The 21,877-nt window shown below is 42.5% G+C and overlaps 2 protein-coding genes and 1 long non-coding RNA gene across 4 annotated transcripts in view; 2 read left to right on the forward strand and 1 right to left on the reverse strand.

Moving 5' to 3' along the window:
* The window catches only part of Plekhh2 (pleckstrin homology, MyTH4 and FERM domain containing H2), a 106,210-nt gene extending 106,033 nt beyond the window's left edge, over positions 1-177 (reverse strand). Inside the window, exon 1 of one of the 2 annotated variants that reach the window (XM_031357432.1) lies at positions 154-177. The gene's annotated coding sequence lies outside the window, so the exon portion shown is untranslated. The remainder of the gene's footprint in view (positions 1-153) is intronic. The other variant, XM_031357430.1, reaches the window with a different exon arrangement.
* On the forward strand, positions 7-6,170 carry LOC116080825. The gene is made up of 2 exons (XR_004114624.1): positions 7-530; positions 4,884-6,170. It is a non-coding gene; the product is annotated as an uncharacterized LOC116080825 (long non-coding RNA).
* A 14,906-nt stretch (positions 6,171-21,076) lies between these two features.
* Positions 21,077-21,877, forward strand: part of LOC116080452 — a 1,020-nt gene continuing 219 nt past the window's right edge. The window contains exons 1-2 of the mRNA XM_031356810.1: positions 21,077-21,300; positions 21,435-21,860. Coding sequence (XP_031212670.1) covers positions 21,167-21,300; positions 21,435-21,860 — 560 coding nt within the window. The 5' untranslated portion in view covers positions 21,077-21,166. The remainder of the gene's footprint in view (positions 21,301-21,434; positions 21,861-21,877) is intronic.

Raw genomic sequence — 21,877 nt, forward strand, 5'->3', positions numbered from 1 at the left:
TGAGGAGTCCTGCGCTGCATCCCCGTCCCACTCCGCCTGCCCCGCCGCCCAGTTCCTCGCCGGCGACCAAGGACGCCGTGGTCCCCAGGGTAAGGGACCCGGGAGGCTCGGTCCCCGAGGACGCTGGATCCCGCGCTCTGCCCACCTGCCTACCTCTGCGGCGGCGCCCGAAGTCCCGGCTCCTTGCCCGCGCCGGCCGCACTCGGAGCCCCGAGCGGCCGGGACAGCGCCGCCTCCTGCAGGATTGGCGGCCAGAGTAGCTAATCGGAAGGGGAGGCCGACCACCTGGCGTCACTGGAGGAGGTGTTTATAACTCTGGCTCCTCCTGGTGCCCCTCGGAGTAAGGAGCCCTGTCCCAAGCGGTGTTCCCACTGTCGTCCCCACACCTATCAGGGCCCGATGAAGCATTTAGTCATCTCTTTTTCATTCCCTTTGCCTCGATTGGACCTGTGGACCACCCTCTTGCATTGTCTCTAGGCGTGAATGAACTCTCTCCTCTTGCCAATCCTTTCTTTCTGCATTTTCTAGTTGTAAGTGTGCACTTTGCCAAGGCCTTTATTGTCTTCCAGTTGCTTAAATTGCCAAGAACAGATTCCGTGTCATCCTCCGTGCAAAATCTCCCTCGTAGTTGTGCAAGTTTAGTTTTTACAGCTGCTCCTCACACCTCTGGTGACTGTGGTCTGGGGTCTGAGGAATCCAGCTGGGAAGGTTGACATGCTGTTTCCTGCCCCACCTTTAAAAGTTCTATCTCTCCTCTCAGCCCAGTGACAGTCTCCAGACTGTCCCACATAGTGGAAACCTCTGCTCCTGTTTTTGCTGCTCTTGGTGTGCACACATTCTTCTGACCTACTATTGCAACTGTCAGCCAGGAAGCGTTTGAAAGGATTTGTGATGTTCTTTTGCAAATCGCACAAAAGCATATTGCGTGAGCACGTGAATGATAAATCTGGTTGGATTTCACATTCCAAGCAGGGGCCTAGAGAAGCCAGTCTTGGGAGAGGTTAAGGGAACAGAGAGGAGGGGAGAGGGATAGGAAGGGGAGGGGAAGGAAGGGGGAGGGGAGGGGAGGGAAGGGGGAGAAGAAAGGGAGGGGAGGGACAAATTTTGGATGTTAGAGATAATCCTTCCCCAGGTTACCAAACAAGGTCAGACAAATTACTCTTTTTGATAAACAGTTAACTAACAGAAGGCATCAGAAAGCGTTTCCCACTTCAGTCCTTTTACAAAAGAAAAAGCCAGCCTTAAATAGTAAAAAAAAAAATCACTAAAGTGATAAATTTTGCAAAGTTCCTTAGAGGGAAAGCCATAAGTGAAAACAAATAAGGCCAGCAAGCAAGCACCAGCCATCCATGTTTCTTCCAGATGAGCACTAATTTTGGATTGAGTCCCAGACAACCCCCACATGTCAAATTCCTTCTGCCTTCTGTGGGAGCTGATGATGCATATCATATGAAAAATTGTCTCCAAACAGCCTTGGCAAACAAGCAGGCTGGACTGGGCTCATTTCACAGAGCATGGGGAGTTAAGTCAACAGTTAAAGTAACTTGCATAACTTAGCACAGCAAGTCAGTAGAGACCCAACAAGAGAAAGAGGGAGGATGCCAAAATAGAATCACTTCCGTTTGTGAGTGAGAAATGCTAAATAGACTAGTGAGCTGAGTGAATACATTCAGTCATAAAAAGCAGCTTTCTCAACCTGACTGCCATCCTTGTAAGGCTCAGCCAACATTTACTTACACTCATCTTTTTCTAGAAACATTACAAACTGAATCAAACTGAATTTGGCTTTTTTTTTTTTTTTTTTTTTTTTTTTTTTTTCCGTTTTTCCAGACAGGGTTTCTCTGTGTAGCCCTGGCTGTCCTGGAACTCACTCTGTAGACCAGGCTAGCCTTGAACTCAGAAATCTGCCTGTCTCTGCCTCCCAAGTGCTGGGAGTAAAGGCATGGGCCACTACTGCCGGGTATGATTTTTTTAAAGTGCAACTGCTTCCTGTTTCTGGCTGTGGAAACCAAAACAAAAGCAAACAACCAAAAACCCCAAGCTCCATATGATAAAATGGAATTTTGTTGTTGTTGTTGTTGTTTTTCAAGACAGGGTTTCTCTGTGTAGCCCCTCAGCGCTAAAAAGAAGTGGAAGCTGGGAAGCTGGGAAGCTCAGCACTTGGGAGCTTGACATAGATCATTGTCAGCTACGTAGTGAACCTGAGGCCACCCTAGGCTACGTGAGACTGAAGAGACAGACAGGGTGGTGAGGGAGAGAAATCAAGCTACGTGTTGAATAAGCCTTTGAAAATACACTAAATGAAAAGAGCCAATCACAAAATTGGAAATATTGTAAATTCCATAAATATGGGATGCTCAGAAGAGGTGAGTCCACAGAGATGGAAAGTGGATTCGTCATTACCCTGGGCCAAGATCCAGGTGTCAGTCTAAGGCAGTAATTCTCAAGCCATGGGTCACAACCCCTTTGGGGTTAGGCAGTCCTTCCCAGGGTCACCTAAGTCCATTGGAGAACACCGATGTTTACATTGTGATTCACAACAGTAGCCAAGTTGCAGTTATGAAGTAGCAACGAAAATACTTTATGGTTGGAGTCAGCACCTGGGAGCTGTATTAAAGGCTCACAGCATCAGGAAGGTTGAGAGCCGCTGGTGCAGGGGTATGAAGTGCTTTGAAGAGTGAGTGAGTAATGAAAGTGTCTTTGGAAAGTTCAGTAACTATACATCTCTGACTACACTAAAAGCCATGACTATGTATAACTTAGATGGGTGAGTCGTGTGTTTTATGATACAACTCAAAGGTATTTTTAGAGGCAGGAAAGATGGCTTAGAGGTAAAGCGCCTGCCACACAGCAGGAGTGCCTGGATTTGGGTTCCCTCATCAGGCATGTTCAAGCTGGGCAGAGTGGTCCCCAACTCTGGGGACACAGAGGCACACTCCTGGAGCTCAGTGGCCACCCAGACAAATCAGTGAGCTCCAGGTTCAGTGAAAGACTTGGTCTCAAAAGATAAAATGGAGGATACCTGAGGTTGACTTCTGACCTCCATGCAAGCATGTATGCATTTTCACACACACACACACACACACACACACACACACACACACAGGCCCACATGGATATATCACACACATACACACACACACACACACACACACACACACACACGGTCATCAGCCCTCTTAAGTGCTCATACCTCTGTGTGTCTTAGCCGCGTATTTGCCTCAGTAGTTAAAGTCTGTTTTCTGTGGAAATGTCATACCTGCTTCCTCTTTCACACTATAAGAGATATGAGAGCAGCAACACTGGTTCTCATCTTAGTGTATTGTCCAGCTTGTAGCACAGTGCCTGGCACACAGCAAATACACCATAAATATTAATTGAATGATAGACGAAGGCAAGCAAGGGATGCAGTCTATTGGCCGCTGTGACATTCCAGGCTCTGTGTTATGAGGAATACAAAGGGGAGCAAAATCCATCAGTCTGGATCCTCTGTGTCCTGGAGTTCCATCCCAGGAAGAAAGATGAATGTCCACTAAACACATACACCACTAGGTGCCATGAGGGAAATGCCCCTGGCGTCACACAGCTGAATGACACGCAGGAGATACTCCGTGGTCAAGAACGCCTTTCTTGACTTTTTGTTGTTGTTGTTGTTGTTGTTGTTGTTGTTGTTTGAGATGAGGTCTGAGAAAATTAACCAGGAACAATCAAGGGATGATAGGAGGAGCATTGTGGGTAGAGAGAACAGCAGGACAGGTGCCAGGCTTTGTGATTAAGAGGAGACTAATATACCAAGGGGACTGAATGAAGGACACATACTTGGCACCAGGAGTACATGAGGCAGGGGGACAATACCAGAGGGGGCTGGAAGGAAAGTGAGTCAGCCCCATTCAAGGCTGTGAAGAAAGAACTCGCACTGTAACCAGATTCAGGTTAGAAGGTAGAGACAGGATCCATGGGGACTAAGAATCCCAAGGGATGCACATTGAGTGGGAACACTGTAACTACGTTATAGCTATAAGACAGCTCTCACACTATGGGCTATATCCCATATGCGTTCATGTAAGTAAATGTGGAGGTTGAGATAAATCGGCAACAGTGAAAGACTTCTGGAAGTGTAGTTGTCAAAACTTCAGTCAAGATCAAAAGCAGACGGAATCGGGGTGCTTCTGGGCATACTCATCTGGGTGGCCTTCCCAGCACCACTGCAGCTTTGGCTCTGAGCCCACGTTTTGCACTTTACACTGCATGTGCCCCTCTGCCGTGTAGCACCAATGAACACTGCTTCAAACCCCTCGTCTCAGAGTCCACAATACTGTGTGTTATGAGCCATCCTAAAATTAAAAGAAGCTTCCGGGAAAAGGGGCCAGAACAACCAACAGGTCCTCCCAGTGGGATGGTGGCCAAGAAAGACAACTTGCTTGGTGTAAGTCTTACTCCATTTTGGACTTTGGTGAGAAAATATCTGACTTGCAGCATGGGTTCCTGATGTTATTAAAGACAGGAGATTAGATTATTGCTGTTGCATCAAACATGGCAGATGACATCATGGTGGGAATGTGTGACTGAGGACGAAATTCCACGAGAAAGAAAGCATTAAAGCAGGGAAATGTCAAGAGTCTAAAAGACGACTGGCCTCAAGGGAACAATTGTACACATGACAAACCTGACCCTCTTTTAGAAAGCACAAATTCACTCATGATGGAAGAGCCTCCATGACCTAATTACCTTCCCCCAGGCCCCGTGTTTTAAAGGTCTCAGCATGCCAACACTACCCAACTGGTTACCAAATTTCTATCTCATGAACTCTAGGGGAACAAACATAAACTAAGTATAGCAATATACCCCAGTGCCTGGAGTATGATGACTTTCTCAATCCTTAGGTTTCGATGGAGACAAAAGTTTCTGACCTCACGCCGTCGGGTGATCTGTGTCCTCATTATCACCGTGTCTGTGGACAGCACACATCAATGGTGACAGGCTAAGCTCAAAACTTCCAGAGCTCATGAGATTTTAGTAGGCATTAGTAAGACCTCACAAAGGTGTTTTGTTGTTTGTTTTGTAGGTCTTTGTTTAAGATACTACATATGAAAGCCACATAAGAAATTAGTGCTCCAGTGATATAGGAATATCAAATGTGGGGCTGGGAAGATGGCTCAGTGGGCAAAAGCACACTTTACCTGTAGTTGCAGTGCAATCCTGGTGAGCCGAGCTTAATTCTGTAAAGGCAGAATGAGAGAACTAACTCCACAAAGCTGTCGTCCTCTGACCTCCATACATGTCTGTTATACACACAGATGTCATGTACACACGACTACCATTCTACTGCAGACATTTTTATTCTAGCTGTGTAGTAACTGCAAAGTGGACAGGATCTTTAAAACACATGGGGAAATGTTAACAAGTGAGGATATGGGACCTGAACTGAAACAAGGTTTAGTTCATCAAAACGATCTGTTACTACAGTATCAGACCTCATCAAAGGACCCTGTTACTATACTATTACAGTTCATCAAAAGACCCTGTTAATAAAGTTTCAGTGTTCATCAAAGGACCTTATTACTACAGTATCAAGAGTTCATCAAAGGACTCTGTTACTACAGTATCAAGAGTTCATCAAAGGACCCTGTTACTAAAGTTTCAGTGTTCATCAAAGGACCTTACTACTACAGTATCACAGTTCATCAAAGGACCCTGTTACTACACTATTACAGTTCATCAAAGGACCCTGTTACTACACTATTACAGTTCATCAAAGGACTCTGTTACTACAGTATCAAGAATTCATCAAAGAACCCTGTTACTAAAGTTTCAGTGTTCATCAAAGGACCTTACTACTACAGTATCAAGAGTTCATCAAAGGACCCTGTTACTACAGTATCGGACCTCATCAAAGGACCCTGTTAGTACAGTATCAGAGGCAGGGGCAGACTCAGCAAACATGCAATGTGGGCATGAGTGTGTGTGAATGAGCCAGTGATGGTTGTAGTAATGTCTATAAAGGAGACTGAACCATCCTGGCAGTCATAGGTTCTGAGGTATTGAGCAAGATCTACCTCAACATAACTGAGGATGTCTATCTAAAGTTTATTTTACCCTAGTGCCTGTACAATGGAAGCTTTTAGTAACTTTCAAGTTGAATAAAAAGGTATTTGGTTCCACCAATCAGATTCAAGTATGGTACTAATATGCTTGATAGAAGTTAGAATCTTTTTTTTGTTTTGTTTTGTTTTTTTTCAAGACAGGGTTTCTCTGTGTAGCCCTGGCTGTCCTGGTACTCACTCTGTAAACCAGGCTGGCCTTGAACTCAGAAATCCGCCTGCCTCTGCCTCCCAAGTGCTGGGATTAAAGGTGTGCGCCACCACTGCCTGGCAGAAGTTAGAGTCTTGATAGAAGCTTACAGGAAACATTATTTGAAAAGGAGCGGATACACAGTGGGAAAATCTCAGAAGGATAGGCAGATGAAGAGAGGGAAAAGTAACCATGAGATGAACACAGGAGAGTCAGTGCTTGAACACAACAGGCTGGGTTCTCTGCAAAGTAACTCTAGATGACTTGGTAACCACATTTTGAAATAACAATTGAAATGAAAAAGTAATTATTTGCAAGTTGTTTTTAATGTCTTTTCCTTTAGTTAACCATATTCATAGTGTCACTTTATAATTGGAACTTCAGTGCTAAGACTCTGTTACATACTAAATTGGTATAAAAATATTGTAAAGTGACCACTGACATTTTGTTAATATTTTATTTCCTGTTTATAAAAACAATATTAATGTGTTTTCATTGGAACATGTAAAAAATAAAGAAAATAAAATTACCTTAAATCCCTCATTTTTAAAGTGTGTGTGCATATGTATGTGTGTTTGACATGTTTGTATGTGTGTGTGTTTGTGTGTGTGTGTGTGTGTGTGTGTGTGTGTGTGTTTCAGAACCCAGGTCTTCTTGAGTGTATAGTAAACACTGTACTGACTGAACCATGTCCCAGCTTCTAAGTTTTTTTCTCTACACAGACATCATGTTTTCTCTTAATATAAAATTAGGCTAAATTCATATATTTACACATTATTGAAAGTATTTTCCTTGTCTTGAAGTATTATTTGAAAACACTTTAAATGGCTTGTTAATTGTCTACCATAAGGTTCTACACTAATATATTTAGCATTTCTGTTGTTACTTTACTGTTAGGTTATTATGTTAAGAAGCAATTATTTGCCTTTTGTATCAATGTTATTGAAAAGAAAAACCTAAATTTAAATAGAAGACCATTCATTTTGGTTCTAAGTCTAACTCGTTTGGAAACTGGCAGGCTCATCCAGTCTGTAGCCAGCAGACCATATTTCATCATATGACAGCTAAGAATAGGGCATAACACAAAACTGTAAGCTTTAATTACGATAGGATTTTTTTACAGCTCTTTGCAATTCTATTATGTAGCACTTGAGCATGAACCTTGTAGATGAAAATGTTATGTTGCTGTGCCAAAGGCTAGACACACTTGCTAGAGGAAAGAATTCTATTTTAAACTCCAAATCCTCCTCCACAGGACAAGTGTTGGGATCATACTGTGTGTTGCCAGTGCAGGCAAAACCAAAACAAGACCAAAACAGAACCCTCCAGATCTTCTTAAAGCCTCATATAGCCCAAGCCGACCTCGACTCTCCAGCATGACTGTGAACATAATTTCTGTCTATTAAACCTCCACCTTCATGCTTAGAATTCAGGGCTGCCCTCAGTTTTTAGTAGCAGAAGTAGCATCATTTGGCAAGAGCATCCTCAAGAAGACAAAGACAGCTCTGGAAATCTGAGAGTGATAGGGGAGGTCAGGAGGAAGAGAAGGAACTTGCAGGTGTTGTTTTGCTAAATGGCCATGGTGTCACACTGACTTCTCAATATTTTTGTTTAATCACATAGATGTGCTGCCCTCAGCCTTGGTCAGAGAAGCAGTTAGGCAGAGGTTAATGCAGAGACTCATGTCGGGTACCATTCCTTCTCTGCTTGGGTTGAGAGAGAAACCGAGGCTGCAACACAGGCTGGTTGTGATGGAGGCAGCAGGCCTTGAGTGAGCTCGACCAGAAACAGACTTAATGGGAGAAAACATCATTAAGCAGCTAATTGGTTTAATTGGGAGGAGCAAAGACTATTTAAACCTTTGGAGGCTGAGTACGGGCTATCAAAGAGAGTATACCCCTTTGCACTGAACTCGAGTTGCTGGAGATGCCTCATTTGCATAACAAAGAATTCCAGGAGCTTGCTAGATTTGACCTTATTCAGGGAGAGGAAGTCTAACCTGGCTGTATGACCTCCTCCGATGGGACAAAGATGGGGGCACAGGTCTATGTACACTGGGAGATACAGGCTTAGGGTTGGGGGGTGTGGCAATCCTACTCCTGCTGAACTCATGACCAGATATCTGGGGCTTGTTCACACCCCGACCACACTCTTCTCCGGGCCTGCTCCCCAAGGCTCCTCCAGCCTCACAACAGTGCTGAGAATAAGTGACTGGTCTGTAGCAAGTCTTCCCGTGAAAGGCTTAGGGAACATCTTGGAAAAGGAGGTAGAAGGGACGGACGAAGGAGCCAGAGGACAGGGGAGGTGCTGTTAAGACTTCTGTATCTGACATGACTGTTACCTCACAAACTCACAACAGCTCTGGTTGCTTGCTCAAGACCTACACAGGGTCAAGCCAGTCAAATTTCCATGAATGAGAGAGGAACTCTCAAGGCTTTGTTCCTTAGATGAGAAGGTATTGGCGCTGGAGCTCCTGAGAATCAGTTTTCCCGAGGAACGTGATCCCCAGCAGCTTGCCCGCTCAGTCAATTTCCAAACAGTTATCCACATATTGCCAGCATGAGTTGGACTCAGTGGGTTATTGGAAGGAGGAGGATTGGGGAGGAGGGGAGAAACGGGAGGAGCAGAGGTAGGAGGAAAGGAAGGAGGAGGGGGAGGAGGAAGAGGCAGTGTGACACTGGAAGAGGAATGTGCTGAAGCAGTCCAGGAAGAACTAAAGGAGCGGGGAAGGTGTGCATCAGCCTTTGTCAGCTTTCCTAGTGCTGTGACCCCTTAATACAGTACCTCGTGTTTGTGGTGACCCCTAACAATGAAATTATTTCATTGCTACTTCATACCTGCAATTTTGCTACTATTATAAATAGTAATGTAAATATCTGGTGTGCAGGATATCTGATATGCCACCTGTGGGGATCATGATCCATAGGTGGAGAAAAAATACACTCTATATGTGTGTGTGTGTGTGTGTGTGTGTGTAAAATTTTCAAAGAAAGAACATATTTTAAGATCTCCATGTGAATCTGACACTACAGTTCAGTCAGGGTGTTAAGGACAGGCACGAGGTACCACAGGCAATCCTGATGGCCTGCTGGACGGTAGCCATCTTACAAAACAATAAAACCAGGCAAGATTGCTATGCTTGTTGGATAAAATGAAACCAAATCCAACACAACAAAACAAATGAAAACATTATCTCACAATTTTGACAAGCACAATAAAAACTACCAAACAATGCCCAAGACCTCCCACCTTCCCTGGCTACCAGGCTGATTGACTACTGCCTCTTCCTCAGGCCCCACTTTGTCACTCCTCCAGTCTTCTGTCCTGTCCAGTAGGAAGTCCTGTAGTATCTAATCAGAGAACTATCTCTGCTTTTTTTTCTGTCTTGTATTTTTTTTTTTTTGAGACAGAAAATGATATGTTATCCAGGGTAACCTTAAACTCCTGCCTTAACCTCCCACTGGCTGGGATTCCAGGGCCATATTATAGTGCCTGACTAGCTTCACTTCTCTTTTTGAGAGATTTTTTAAAATTATTTATTTAGATTTTTCAAGTCAGAGTTTCTCTGTGTTGCCCTGACTATCCTGGAACCAACTTTGTAGACCAGGCTGGCCTCAAACTCATAGAGTTCCACCTGATTAAATATGTGTACCACCACTGCCCAGCTTTACTTTTTTAAAAATGCACACATTTAGCCAAGTGGTTGTGGTGCATGGCTTTAGTCCCAGTGCTTAGGAGGCAGAGGCAGGATGATCTCTGAGTTCAAAGTCAGCCTGCTCTATGAATGAGTTCCAGGATAAGCAGGGCTACACTGAAAGACTCTATCTTTAGAAGCCACCCAACCAAAGAAAACATACATTTCAAAAATTAAAATATAATTACATTGTTCCCCCTTTTCTTTCTTCTATCCAATCATTCCCTTGCAACCTCTTTGTTTTTTCTCAAATTCATGGGTTCTATTTCTTTGTTGTTTTACACACACACACACACACACACACACACACACACGCACACACACATCCCTAAATATATAAACACAACCTGCTCAGTCATTATGAAGTCATATGCATAGGATTTCAAGGCTGACCACTTTGTACTAGATAGCAAATCTGAGCGTTCTTCCCTGAGAAAGGCTATTTCTTATGCTCTGTAGATCTTTATCTGAGGGCCAAAGAAACATCTCTCTCCTGTTACGTCGTCTATTGGTTCAGGTCTTGTTTAAGAAGCCATGTTAATTAGACTTCATGTGTATAACTTTTCAAACATTTCCGATAGTCAAAAATCTCACAGCCAACTCTCTGTCCCTTTGAATTTTATGATCATTCCCCCCTTGTCTTCTGCCATGGTCCCTGGGTATTAGGTGCAGGCGTTGTGTTGTATCAGCTGGGTCTGAGCACCACAAGGCCACACAACCTCTGTATTTTCCTCAGTTTGATTTCTTGTAATGATCTCTGTTGCAACGAGACACTTCTTCAGTGGGAGCTCTTCTATTCAGGTCTATGGACAAGTACTTAGAATGTAGTTAGGAATTATTCTGGTTTAGTAAACTGACAGTAGTAACTCTCCTTTAAGATCCATGACTACAGGCTGGAGAGATGGCTCAGCGGGTAAGAGCACTGACTGCTATTCTGGAGGTCCTGAGTTCAAATCCCAGCAACCACATGGTGGCTCACAACCATCCATAACAAGATCTGATGCCCTCTTCTGGAGTGTCTGAAGATAGCTACAGTGTACTTATATATAATAAATAAATAAATCTTTAAAAGAAAGATCCATGACCTCACTAGCTTGTGGAAGTTGGGTGTTTCCCAGAACCAAGCATTATTTCTCTCTTGTTGAAGAGGCCTTAAGTTAGAGAGCTGTTAGTTAGAGCCAGGGGATGCATACCAGTGTTGTACCCTTGGGAATATTGTGCTATGATTGCCATTTTTTAATCCAGAGGTGTCATACGTGGGTAGGACTACTGGATGCTTCTGGCTCTTGGAAGCTTGCTTGTTGCCTTCTGGGACCACGAAAGCTAGTTCTCAGGGACAAGGCTTTCAATTCAGACCTATTCAGATCCCCTGGGTCCTGTGTGCAAAGTGCATGGTGTCTCAGCAATAGGGGCTTACCCTCATCTGTGGGAGGCTACCAAAGGCAACAGCAATAGCCTGTTTTGGGAGTCTCTTGGACAATCCTGACCAACAACTCAAAAGGAAGCTACTGATGCCTTCTGTTGGGGTTTTGTTACATAGTCTATCAGTCTTTGGGAGAGCACTGTCCACCCAGATGGGAAATATTCATTTAAACTATATATGCATATGCATACTCTGACTTAAATGTATGACATGCAATTTTAGGTAGGGAGATAACATTTTGATTCCTTATGACTTTTTCAGACATTCTTGCTGTTATTTTTCATAGTAATTTCCTTATCCCTCCCTAATTAAAGCCCTGCCTCCCAGTTTCTCCATTTCTGCTTTCAAATTACTTGAACCCTGCTATGGCCCTCTCCATTGTTCCTCTTTCCCCACCCCAGGGCCCCTCTTTTACTTTCCTGGTTTCTGTAGTCACTCCAGGTTACATGGTCACATTTGGAGATTTGGAGCTAGCAAACACACACACACACACACACACACAGAGAGAGAGAGAGAGAGAGAGAGAGAGAGACAGAGACAGAGACAGAGACAGAGACAGAGACAGACAGAGACAGACAGAGAGACAGAGAGACAGAGAGACAGAGACAGAGAGACAGAGACAGAGAGACAGATGGAGACAGAGAGAGAGGAAGGTACAGGGAGAAGGAAAGGGAGGGAGACACAGAGAGAGAACAAATGCAATTTTAAAAATGAATAGGAGCTTAACAAATCCATTTGAGTTTTTATGGCTTTGGATCAGGATCCTCAACTTGCTAACAGTGTACACATCTGAGACCTTTTGTGTCTCCATATGCAGATGCTGAATTGAATTGGTCAATTTCACTGAAATCCTTCAGGGTTAGGTTTATTTTGTTCTCAGAGGAATGTGGTTCCTTAGGTTTCTTTCTCCTCTTCTCCTCTTCCTCTTCTTTCTCCTCCTCCTCCTCATCTTTCTCCCCATCCTCCTCCTCCTTCTTTGAGACAGCATGTCATTTCATAGCCTAGGTTGTTTTCAAACCCCTATGCTTCAGCCAGTTTCAGCTTCCCAAGGAGCCTTCTAAATGCAGATGTATGCCACCCATGTTGGAAGAGAACGTACTTCCTTTATGGAACCGGACTTGTGTTTCACATAGTTTGGAGCCTGCCACCCTCACCTCATGCTCATGTGCAGATGCCTTGGTTCCAGCCTGTGGTGCTTTTGAGAGGTGTTAACCTCAATGAATCAGTTCATTGGTGAGTTTACAGCTGAATGGGCTAGTAGAAGGTGGAGCTTGGTAGGGAAGAGGGTCGTGAGGATATACCTTCAAGGGTCTGTTCTGTCCTTAAAGCCTCATTTTCTCTCTGTCCCCTTCCCACTCTACCACCATGAGGTGAGGGGCTTTCTTCTGCTATGCTTTTCTAGCATGATAGCTGGCTTCCCCTCAGGCCCACAGAGATGAAACCATGAGCCAAAATAAATCTGCTTGCTTCTAAAGCATTTCCCTTGGGCATCATGTAGCGACATAAAGCTAACAAATGATTTTATTATTTGGTAAGCTTGTGTTCTAGTTCTTTCATATGTGTACCTGACTAACCAGCATTTTAAGTATTTATTTATAAGAGCAAAATTTGGTAGGGAGAGAATCTGTGTTCAGAGTTTGAATAAACGTCTCCATGGGTTACTTGGAAAGCCCTTATAAGGGCTCATCCCCAGTCTTTGTCTTTGTTTTCCTGAGAAATGCTCTGTTTCATTCCAGCTGCACTGAACTGGAAGATTTTATCCATCTTTGGATCAGCAACAGTTGGTCTTGTGCCAGACTCCCAAGACACCACGCCAAATACCTCATAGGCCATTTGGGTGTCTAATGTCTCACACAGCCCTGCCCACTCCAGCCTAACACCTGCCTCCTTCACTGTTAGAGTTTGCATGTATGATAATAGATACCCTTAGTTTTTCAGATGGCACAGTTTTTTCTGAGAGAATTTGAAATGCTATTGCCATTTGGAGAAATTCTGACAGGAACAAGATTGTTCATTCAGGAAGTGGATCAGAACAAAAGAACGAAGAAACTCATGAAAACATTGTTGTCTTGCTTGTCTTAAAGAGTAAAACTTTTGTCTAACCTCAGAAATAAGGCCTGCTCTGTTTTTTGTACTTGGAGATTAATAAGAGCTGACATTGTAATTGTATGGCTTGATAAAATTGTCAAGACTCAAATGATGTTGAAACCAACCGCATGTCGTGTTCTTTTGTGTGTCTATGTGGAGTATTTATTTTTCTATTTCGAAAACTCTTTCCTCTCTTGCAAAGGAAACATAATTAGCCTTTTTTAAAAATGATTTTGTATTTTTGAACCTGAATACCTCACATTTTTTTCTTTTCTTTTGCTTCTTGTTTTTCTTCTCTCATGAAACTTTAAAGATTAATTGCTTTTTATGAAGTATTTAGTTGTAGGTTCCCTCTAGGAATACAGGCCAGATAAGCAGTCAAAGTATCTAAAAGAAAGAAAATAGTTATTAAGCTGTGCTTCTTCTTGTTAACACTAAAAAGTATATTTGCATAATAGCCCATCTAACAGATAAGAGAGATGAGGGGCTTTCATTCTAAATAAAAGAGGATTTTTTTTTGTCTTGATTAAGTGTCTTTAAAATTACTTTGTTACATAAAAGGTAAAGTGAGCATAGTTCTTTAGTTTGTTCAAGGTCAGGGCCAAATACCTTATGATTCAATATTTTTACATTGATTTTTATGAGTTCAATAAATCCCCAGTGTTTCTAAAACTTGCTTTAAGTCCACAGTGATGTATCTAAAACTGTCTTCAGCTAAACAAGATGATAAGGGACATCTGCTTAGAATGGTTCAGCTTCAGGAACTCTGTACCATGTTACAAATCACAAGGACTTATGTCTTGCTAAAGTAGAATATTCAGATGATGATTAAGCAATTAGATAATGTTTGGATGCACAGTTTGCAAAAAAAAGAAATATAGAATGCTGATATTAAGCATACATTTAAATTACTTCTGTTGCTTAAATCTACAAGACTCATTAAATACGCAAATACATTTAGAATATTTGCATGGTTATTCATAGGTGTAATATTAGGATATTTCTGCCTCCTCAAATTTGTTAGAATTATGTGTAATAAGCAGCTTTTGATCTTCAATTCCCTAATTTTTTTGTGTGTCTGGAGCAATTGATTTCCTTTGTTAAATATGACAATTAAGGGTGGGTATAGCTCAAAGTGGAGTGTCTGCTCAGCGCTCACAGGCTGGGGTCATGAGCACAGGCTGGGGTCATGCGATAGCCCACATAACGAAAAGAAAAGGAAAACAGCAAAAGGAAAGTAAGAGAGGAAAAGAGGGCAGTAATTAGATTTGTCCAAAATTCTCTGGAGGTTAACAAATTCAAAACACATAAGAGGGGTTTGTTTTCTATGCTGTGGTGTGTTTAACTACACCACTTTGTGCTCCCATCAGGTCGAGTGCTTTCAGCCATCTGCCCAGGAACTCTTTGGATCCGTAAATGAAAGACATAGTTGCACATTAGCTTATTTTTGAAATGTGTTGGATAGCTCAAATACTGGGCAGTTCAAATCCTCCGTCTGGCTAACATAGATTTCCCTCTGGTACTCCTGACTCAGCATCCTCTAACTCTATGATCTGTCTTTGCTGCTCTGCTCCTTCTGGGCAGCCCTTCGGGGCCGCAATTCTCCTCACCTATGTCTCAGATGATTTTCCTTCTGCAGCTCTAAATCGGATCCGTCTCCCTCTGAAATCTGGTGATTCTTCTCTCTCTCCATTCCTGGCCCACACAAATCTCAAGGTCCTGCCTCATCTACCTTTGCCCAGCCATTGGCCAATAAGATAACGATAGTATCTTTATTTATTGATCAAAAGCCAATTGGGGACAAGGACCTTCAGTGTTTGGACATACAGATTCCTGATTAAATCAAAACATTAGAACCAATGGCCAACATCTCACCTTTTCTGCCCAAATGTTTTTTTAAAAAGCTCTTCTCTCAGGCAAAAATTGAGCATATCCATAACAATTATGTAAAATGTTATACAGAGTACGATATACAATTAACATCCAGTCCATCATATTTGTCAATTAGATAAAGTACTCTACCATCTATCCTAACTGAAGAGCTTATAATTCTCTGCTTGAATTGTGTGCTGATTTTAGCCCATACCATCATCTGAAAACCATCATTTTAACTCTGTCTCAACTCTCTCAATGCTAATCAACTTAAGTTTGCCTATGAGACTATAAGTAGTCTTCAACCCCATCAGAAATCTGAGGATGAATTAAATATTACCTGAATATTTAGGAAACACAAAAACATAGCTTCCAAAACTTGAACAAATTGTAGAGACCGTTGACTACCTGGACAGTCCCCTATTCCTCAAAACGTTGGAGCACCTGTCTTCAGCCTTTTGACTCAGAGCCATCTGACAGACCCTGAAATGAAGAAGGAATATGAAGGACTAGCTTACCCTGTCTTGGCAGAGTGTAGCAGTTGACTATATCACATCTGTTTGTCCTTCCTGGACAGTATTTGGTCTGCAGATAATATAGGCATTTTCAGCCCAGTGGCTACCTTGCCACAATAAGCAACCTTGCCTGGAGGTAAAGATGCTCAGTATCTTCTTTGAACTATGAAGGGGTTACTGTCAGGAGCAGACATGTCTCTAGTCAAAATTTCTAATAATAATGCAATGATTAAATGTCAGATTCTGTGGACTTCTGATGTTTTTGAAGACTATTGATATAAGGTATATTTGTTAAATCTTAGTAATCAAATTAAACCTTGACTAATCTTAGCTATTTCTATTTGAATAATATTGAAAGCACTTTATTGTGATTAAATCAGAATCTAACATAACCATAAGTTTACTATATGGCTCTTAACTTGTGTTACTTAATTGTTGGGGGAAATATTTTAAAAGGCACCATCCTACACTAATGCTGGCTACTCTCTGGCCCCAGCTGTCTCACTGCCTCCAGAGCTAGCCCCATGCAGTGACCGCACATCTCTTCTCTTACTGTTGATTTTGCTCACATTCACAGCCATCTGCCCCCTGTGGTTGGCTGTCACAAATCCCCATAACCCGGTAAAATCAAAATTATTATTATTATTATTATTATTATTTTTGGTTTTTCGAGACAGGGTTTCTCTCTGTAGTCCTGGCTGTCCTGGAACAACTCACTCTGTAGACCAAGCTGGCCTCGAACTCAGAAATCCACCTGCCTCTGCCTCCCAAGTGCTGGGATTAAAGGTGTGTGCCACCACCGCCCAGCAAAATCAAAATCTTGAGGCTTGTAATTTATCAGTCAGATTTATATCAGTAAATTCTCAACTCACAAAAAACCCACACAATGAACTCAAAACTCAATTGATAGAAATACAAGCTAGATATAAACACACCTAGATGGGGGCAAATGAACCCTACTTATTATTTAATCATCTATTTAAGAAATCCCCAATACTTATAGCTCCCAGGACTGTGTGGTTCTGGCTCCTCTTCCTCTCCTATAGGTTCCATCTTGTCTCCTCTGTCCCTATGTCTCTCTGTACTCATCTCTAAAATTCTCAGCCTGCCTTCCTTTTCCACTGCCCAATCATGGGCTCTCACCTTATCTTGTGCCTGCCTTCACCTGCACACAGAGAGCAATCTACACTAAATCACCCTGAACAGTTTACAATAGCAGCTATTAGAAGGACTGGGTCAAAGCCTTATATACTTTTAAAAAATATTTATTTATTTATTTATTTATTTATTTTATGTATATGAATACACTGTCACTGTCTTCAGACACACCAGAGAAGGGCATCGTATCCCATTACAGATGATTGTGAGCCACCATGTGGTTTCCAGGAATAGAACTCAGGACCTCTGGAAGAACAGTCGGTGGGTACTCTTAAGTACTGAGCCATCTCTCCAGCCCCAAAGCCTTGTATTATTAAATGAGTTGCATAGACACAATACTTATCTAAGTGTAACAATATTAATTTCAAATTTTGTATCAGTATACAGACTTATGTCAATGAAAACCTTAATTCTATATCAATACACAAGTTCTGTATCGATGTAAGAAAATATAACTTCAATTTTGTGTCAATTATAAAGATTTCTATTAATGTAAGATTATGGCTACACAATGCTTTGCTAAAGAATAAAATTAGTAATCTATACTATCTACTTCTTCCCTGTTCAAAATGATGACCATTTCCAAATTATCCTTTAAAATGACAACCTATCTATTTGTAAAATAAGAATAACCAGACACCCAAAACCAAGGAATTGGGCTGACAACTGTCCATGGCTTCTTCCTACTGAAAAATTCTTTAAATGGGTGAGGAGAGGCAGGAAAATTAGAAAATTGGTTAGGCTTAAGAAAGCTAGCTTTAAGCCAGGCAGTGGTGGTGCACGCCTTTAATCCCAGCACTTGGGAGGCAGAGGCAGGCGGATTTCTGAGTTCGAGGCCAGCCTGGTCTACAGAATGAGTTCCAGGACAGCCAGGGCTACACAGAGAAACCCTGTCTGGAATAACCAAAACAAACAAACAAACAAAAAAAGACAGAAAGAAAGGAAGAAAGGAAGAAAGAAAGAAAGAGGGAGAGAGAGAAAGAAAGAGAGAGAAAGAAAAAGCAAGCTTTGGGCTGGTGAAATGGTTCAGCGGGTAAGAGCACCAACTGCTCTTCCAAAGGTCGTGAGTTCAAATCCCAGCAACCACATGGTGGCTCAAAACCATCTGTAATGAGATCTGACGCCCTCTTCTGGTGTGTCTGAAGACAGCTACATTGTACTTACATATAACAATAAATAAATCTTTAAAAAAAAGAAAAGAAAAGAAAAGATAAAGCAAGCTTTAGCATCTGTTATCCATTCTCTGTATGCTTAGAAGGCTTAGGGTTTGACTGAAGTTCTGACTGGATCTGTCTGAAAGGCTGGATGAAGCAAGATGACCTAGAATCAACAGCAATCCTAAGACTGTTTTGGAAGCAAGTCTTTGGACAGCATCAGGAAACTGGGCTGGAACAGCAGGTCAGTTCAGCATCCCAACAGATGAATCTTGTCAGAGCTGTATATTCTGCAATATATAAATCTTACAACAAAATTTTAGTACTATTAAGATATTTGAATGGATTGTGCAGGATGCACAGATCAGTTAAGGATGAAATTTTGCTCTTTGTTTGAATAGGTGAAAGACAACTATCTTTTTATAAATTAATTTGATCAATAACCAATTGTAATAAACCTTCATTCATGCCCTTTGAAGGCGGGCAGGAAGAATCTTTAGGATTCCATAACCAGCCAGCTTCTTTGTACAGCAGGGACTCCCAGCGGCTCTGAGCTGAGGCTCTCTCTGGTAGCAGCTGTGTTCCTTTGTTCTAGTCTTGCAGCTTGCTTGAGAAACAAGCAACTCATCTCTGCTAGCTGAGAAACTACTTTCCCCCTCCTCCTAGACTTGTATCAATCGCATGTGTGTGTGTTTCATCAAAGAATCTCTCAATAATTCTCAATAGTGAGTTCTTGCCTACCATGTTGGGGCCATCTATAGCAGTGAGTTTAACTACACCACTTTGTGCTCCCAGCAGGTCAAGTGCTTCTAGCCACCTGCCAGGGACTCTTAGGATCCATAAATGAAAGACACACACACACACACACACACACACACACAACACACACACACACACACACAACACACACACACACACACACACACTAGCTTATTTTTGAAATTCCTTGGTTATCTCAAAGGGTGGGCAGTTCAGATGGTCTGCTGGCTAACACACCTTTCCCTCTGGTACTCCTGATTCAACACCCTAGAAATCTATGATCTATCTTTATTGTCCTGTTCCTTCTGGATAGGCCTCTAGTCTTTGCTGCCCAAAACGCTTCTGGGCAGCCCTTCCAGGGGCTACATTCCTTCTCACCTACATTTCCGATGATTTTTCCCTCTGCAGTTCTAAATCTGATCTGTCTCCCTCTGAAACCTGGCAATTCTTCTCCTCTCTCTCTCCTTTCCTAGCCCATGCAAATCTCAAGATCCCTTTGCCCAACTATTGGCCATTGTCATCTTTATTTATCAATCAAAAAACCAATTGGGGACAAGGACCTTCAGTGTTTGGATGTGCAGATTCCTGATTAAATCAAAGCATTAGAACCAATCCCCAACATCCTAAACTTAGAATATAAAAATAAGATGGACAATAAAGACAAGATTTTTTTTTTCTTAGGCAATTTGTACTCAGGTAAAATCTGTTATTACAAATGCAATTCCACAATTGTATACTTTTAAAATATTATTTCATTTTATGGGTATGAGTATCTTACCTACATGCATGCCCATGTATTTGTACATGCTTGGTGCCCAAGGAGGCCAGAAGAAGGCATCATATCCCCTGGAACTGGAGTTATAGGTAGTTGTGAGCTGCTATGTGTGTGCTGGGAACTGAACCTGGGACCTCTAGAAGAGCAGCCAGTACTCTTAGCTGCTGAGCCATCTCCAGTAATGTGATTAAATACTTTTCAAGTTAAAACAATTAATACTCATTTATAAGTATGAAAGTCTGATATATTAACTGTCTATCTGAATACTTTTTCAGGATTTTTTTATTTTAATAAACATTGGTATTTTAATAAACATTAGTATTTTAATACAAATTAGCCTTTGCCTATTGTGTGGTATTATTTATATCACAAAACACCGTCATATGAAAAATCAGCACACAGTTCTGAAGCACACAGACTTTAAGTAAGGAGAATCTACTTACACAGACCCCAGGTAGGAAGTAAATACCTCCATTCACCAAATCTTCACAAGACCGGTGTCCCTGACCACTTTACTCCTGCTTGCCTTCCCTCCACCCACCCCCGCCTTCATCTTGAGGTCCTATCGAGAGTCACTTGCACCGTCCATTGGTCTGTTGACCTTTTTTTTCTTTTTTAAAATTCAAGCTTTATTACTTTTTGGGGAACTCTGGTCCACAATTAAAATGCTGAGGCCAGGACTTCACCCATCAATGTGACACATGGAGTAGGACTCCAAGCCTATAAGCAAGATGGATTAGAAAATGTGTCCCTTATTTTACAGATCCACACTAACTCTAGAAGCTCTGGAAGTTGGCATATATAGGATTTTTGTTTGTTTGTTGAGTCTCTCTATGCAACCCTGGCTGCCCTGAAACTCACTTTTAGACCAGACTGACCACAAACCTATAGAGATTTGCCTGCCTCTGCCTCAAGTGTGCCACCAGGCCCTGAAACACAAAGGGTTTTTTTTAGGGCTTTTTTTTTTTTAGACAGGATCTTGCTATGTAGTCCAGAACAGCCTTCAACTTGTTATCCTCCTCCTTGATTTCATGTGTGCAGGAATCACAGGCATGCAACACCACTCCCAATAACACTGAACAGCAGTGCTATATAACAGCAGAATAGCCAGGGATAAATAAAGCAGTGGGACCCCTAGCTACCTCCCTACCCAGGAACACTCACTGCTGTCCTTTCTCCTGAGGGAGTTTCCACTTCTGCTTTTTGGTTGAAGTCATCTTCCCAGGATGAGAGTGCATTACATGTGCAGGAGGAGACATTGGTCCCTGAGGAATTTTCTAATTAATTTTGAATCTTGGGGATTCCATTGGGTCTGTCTGTATTTCTACCATCTAGATAATGCTTTGTTTCGCTCAAGAATTGAATGCTTCTCCTTGCTGAGATGGAGTGTACTGGATATACTAAGCAGGAGCCAGCTTATGAGCTGCATGAACTGGCATGGCTGCAGCAACCCTCCTTGACATTATCTTCTCCACGGTTTCTCTTGTCCTTTCTGTTATTTCTTTAATTGTCTCCTCATCGGGCCTTTGCATGTCTGGGTCATCTGGATTCATTTCCTCCTTTGGAACCAGGTCAGTATATTTGCTATAAATGACCTTGTCTTTGGAATGTCCCTGTCAAGCAATTGTGTTGTATTTAATTTTCCCTTCATTATTGAACTGAATGGCCAGAGCTTGGACATTTTTTTCTGTTGCCCCATATCCAGAGGAAATAGCCACATGGATTTCAGGGAAAGCATCGCCATCTCCAAAATCCTCCAGCAAGAGCGGGGTCCAGCCTTTCCTGTGTCCTCCAGCAACCACAGGATCCAGCCTTTCCTGTGTCCTCCAGCAAGAGCGGGGTCCAGCCTTTCCTGTGTCCTCCAGCAACCGCAGGATCCAGCCTTTCCTGTGTCCTCCAGCAACCGCAGGATCCAGCCTTTCCTGTGTCCTCCAGCAACCGCGGATCCAGCCTTTCCTGTGTCCTCCAGCAAGAGCGGGGTCCAGCCTTTCCTGTGTCCTCCAGCAAGAGCGGGGTCCAGCCTTTCCTGTGTCCTCCAGCAACCGCGGATCCAGCCTTTCCTGTGTCCTCCAGCAAGAGCGGGTCCAGCCTTTCCTGTGTCCTCCAACAACCACAGGATCCAGCCTTTCCTGTGTCCTCCAGCAAGAG

Source organism: Mastomys coucha, unplaced genomic scaffold (genome assembly GCF_008632895.1).
Source record: "Mastomys coucha isolate ucsf_1 unplaced genomic scaffold, UCSF_Mcou_1 pScaffold6, whole genome shotgun sequence".
NCBI classification, from domain to species: domain Eukaryota; kingdom Metazoa; phylum Chordata; class Mammalia; order Rodentia; family Muridae; genus Mastomys; species Mastomys coucha.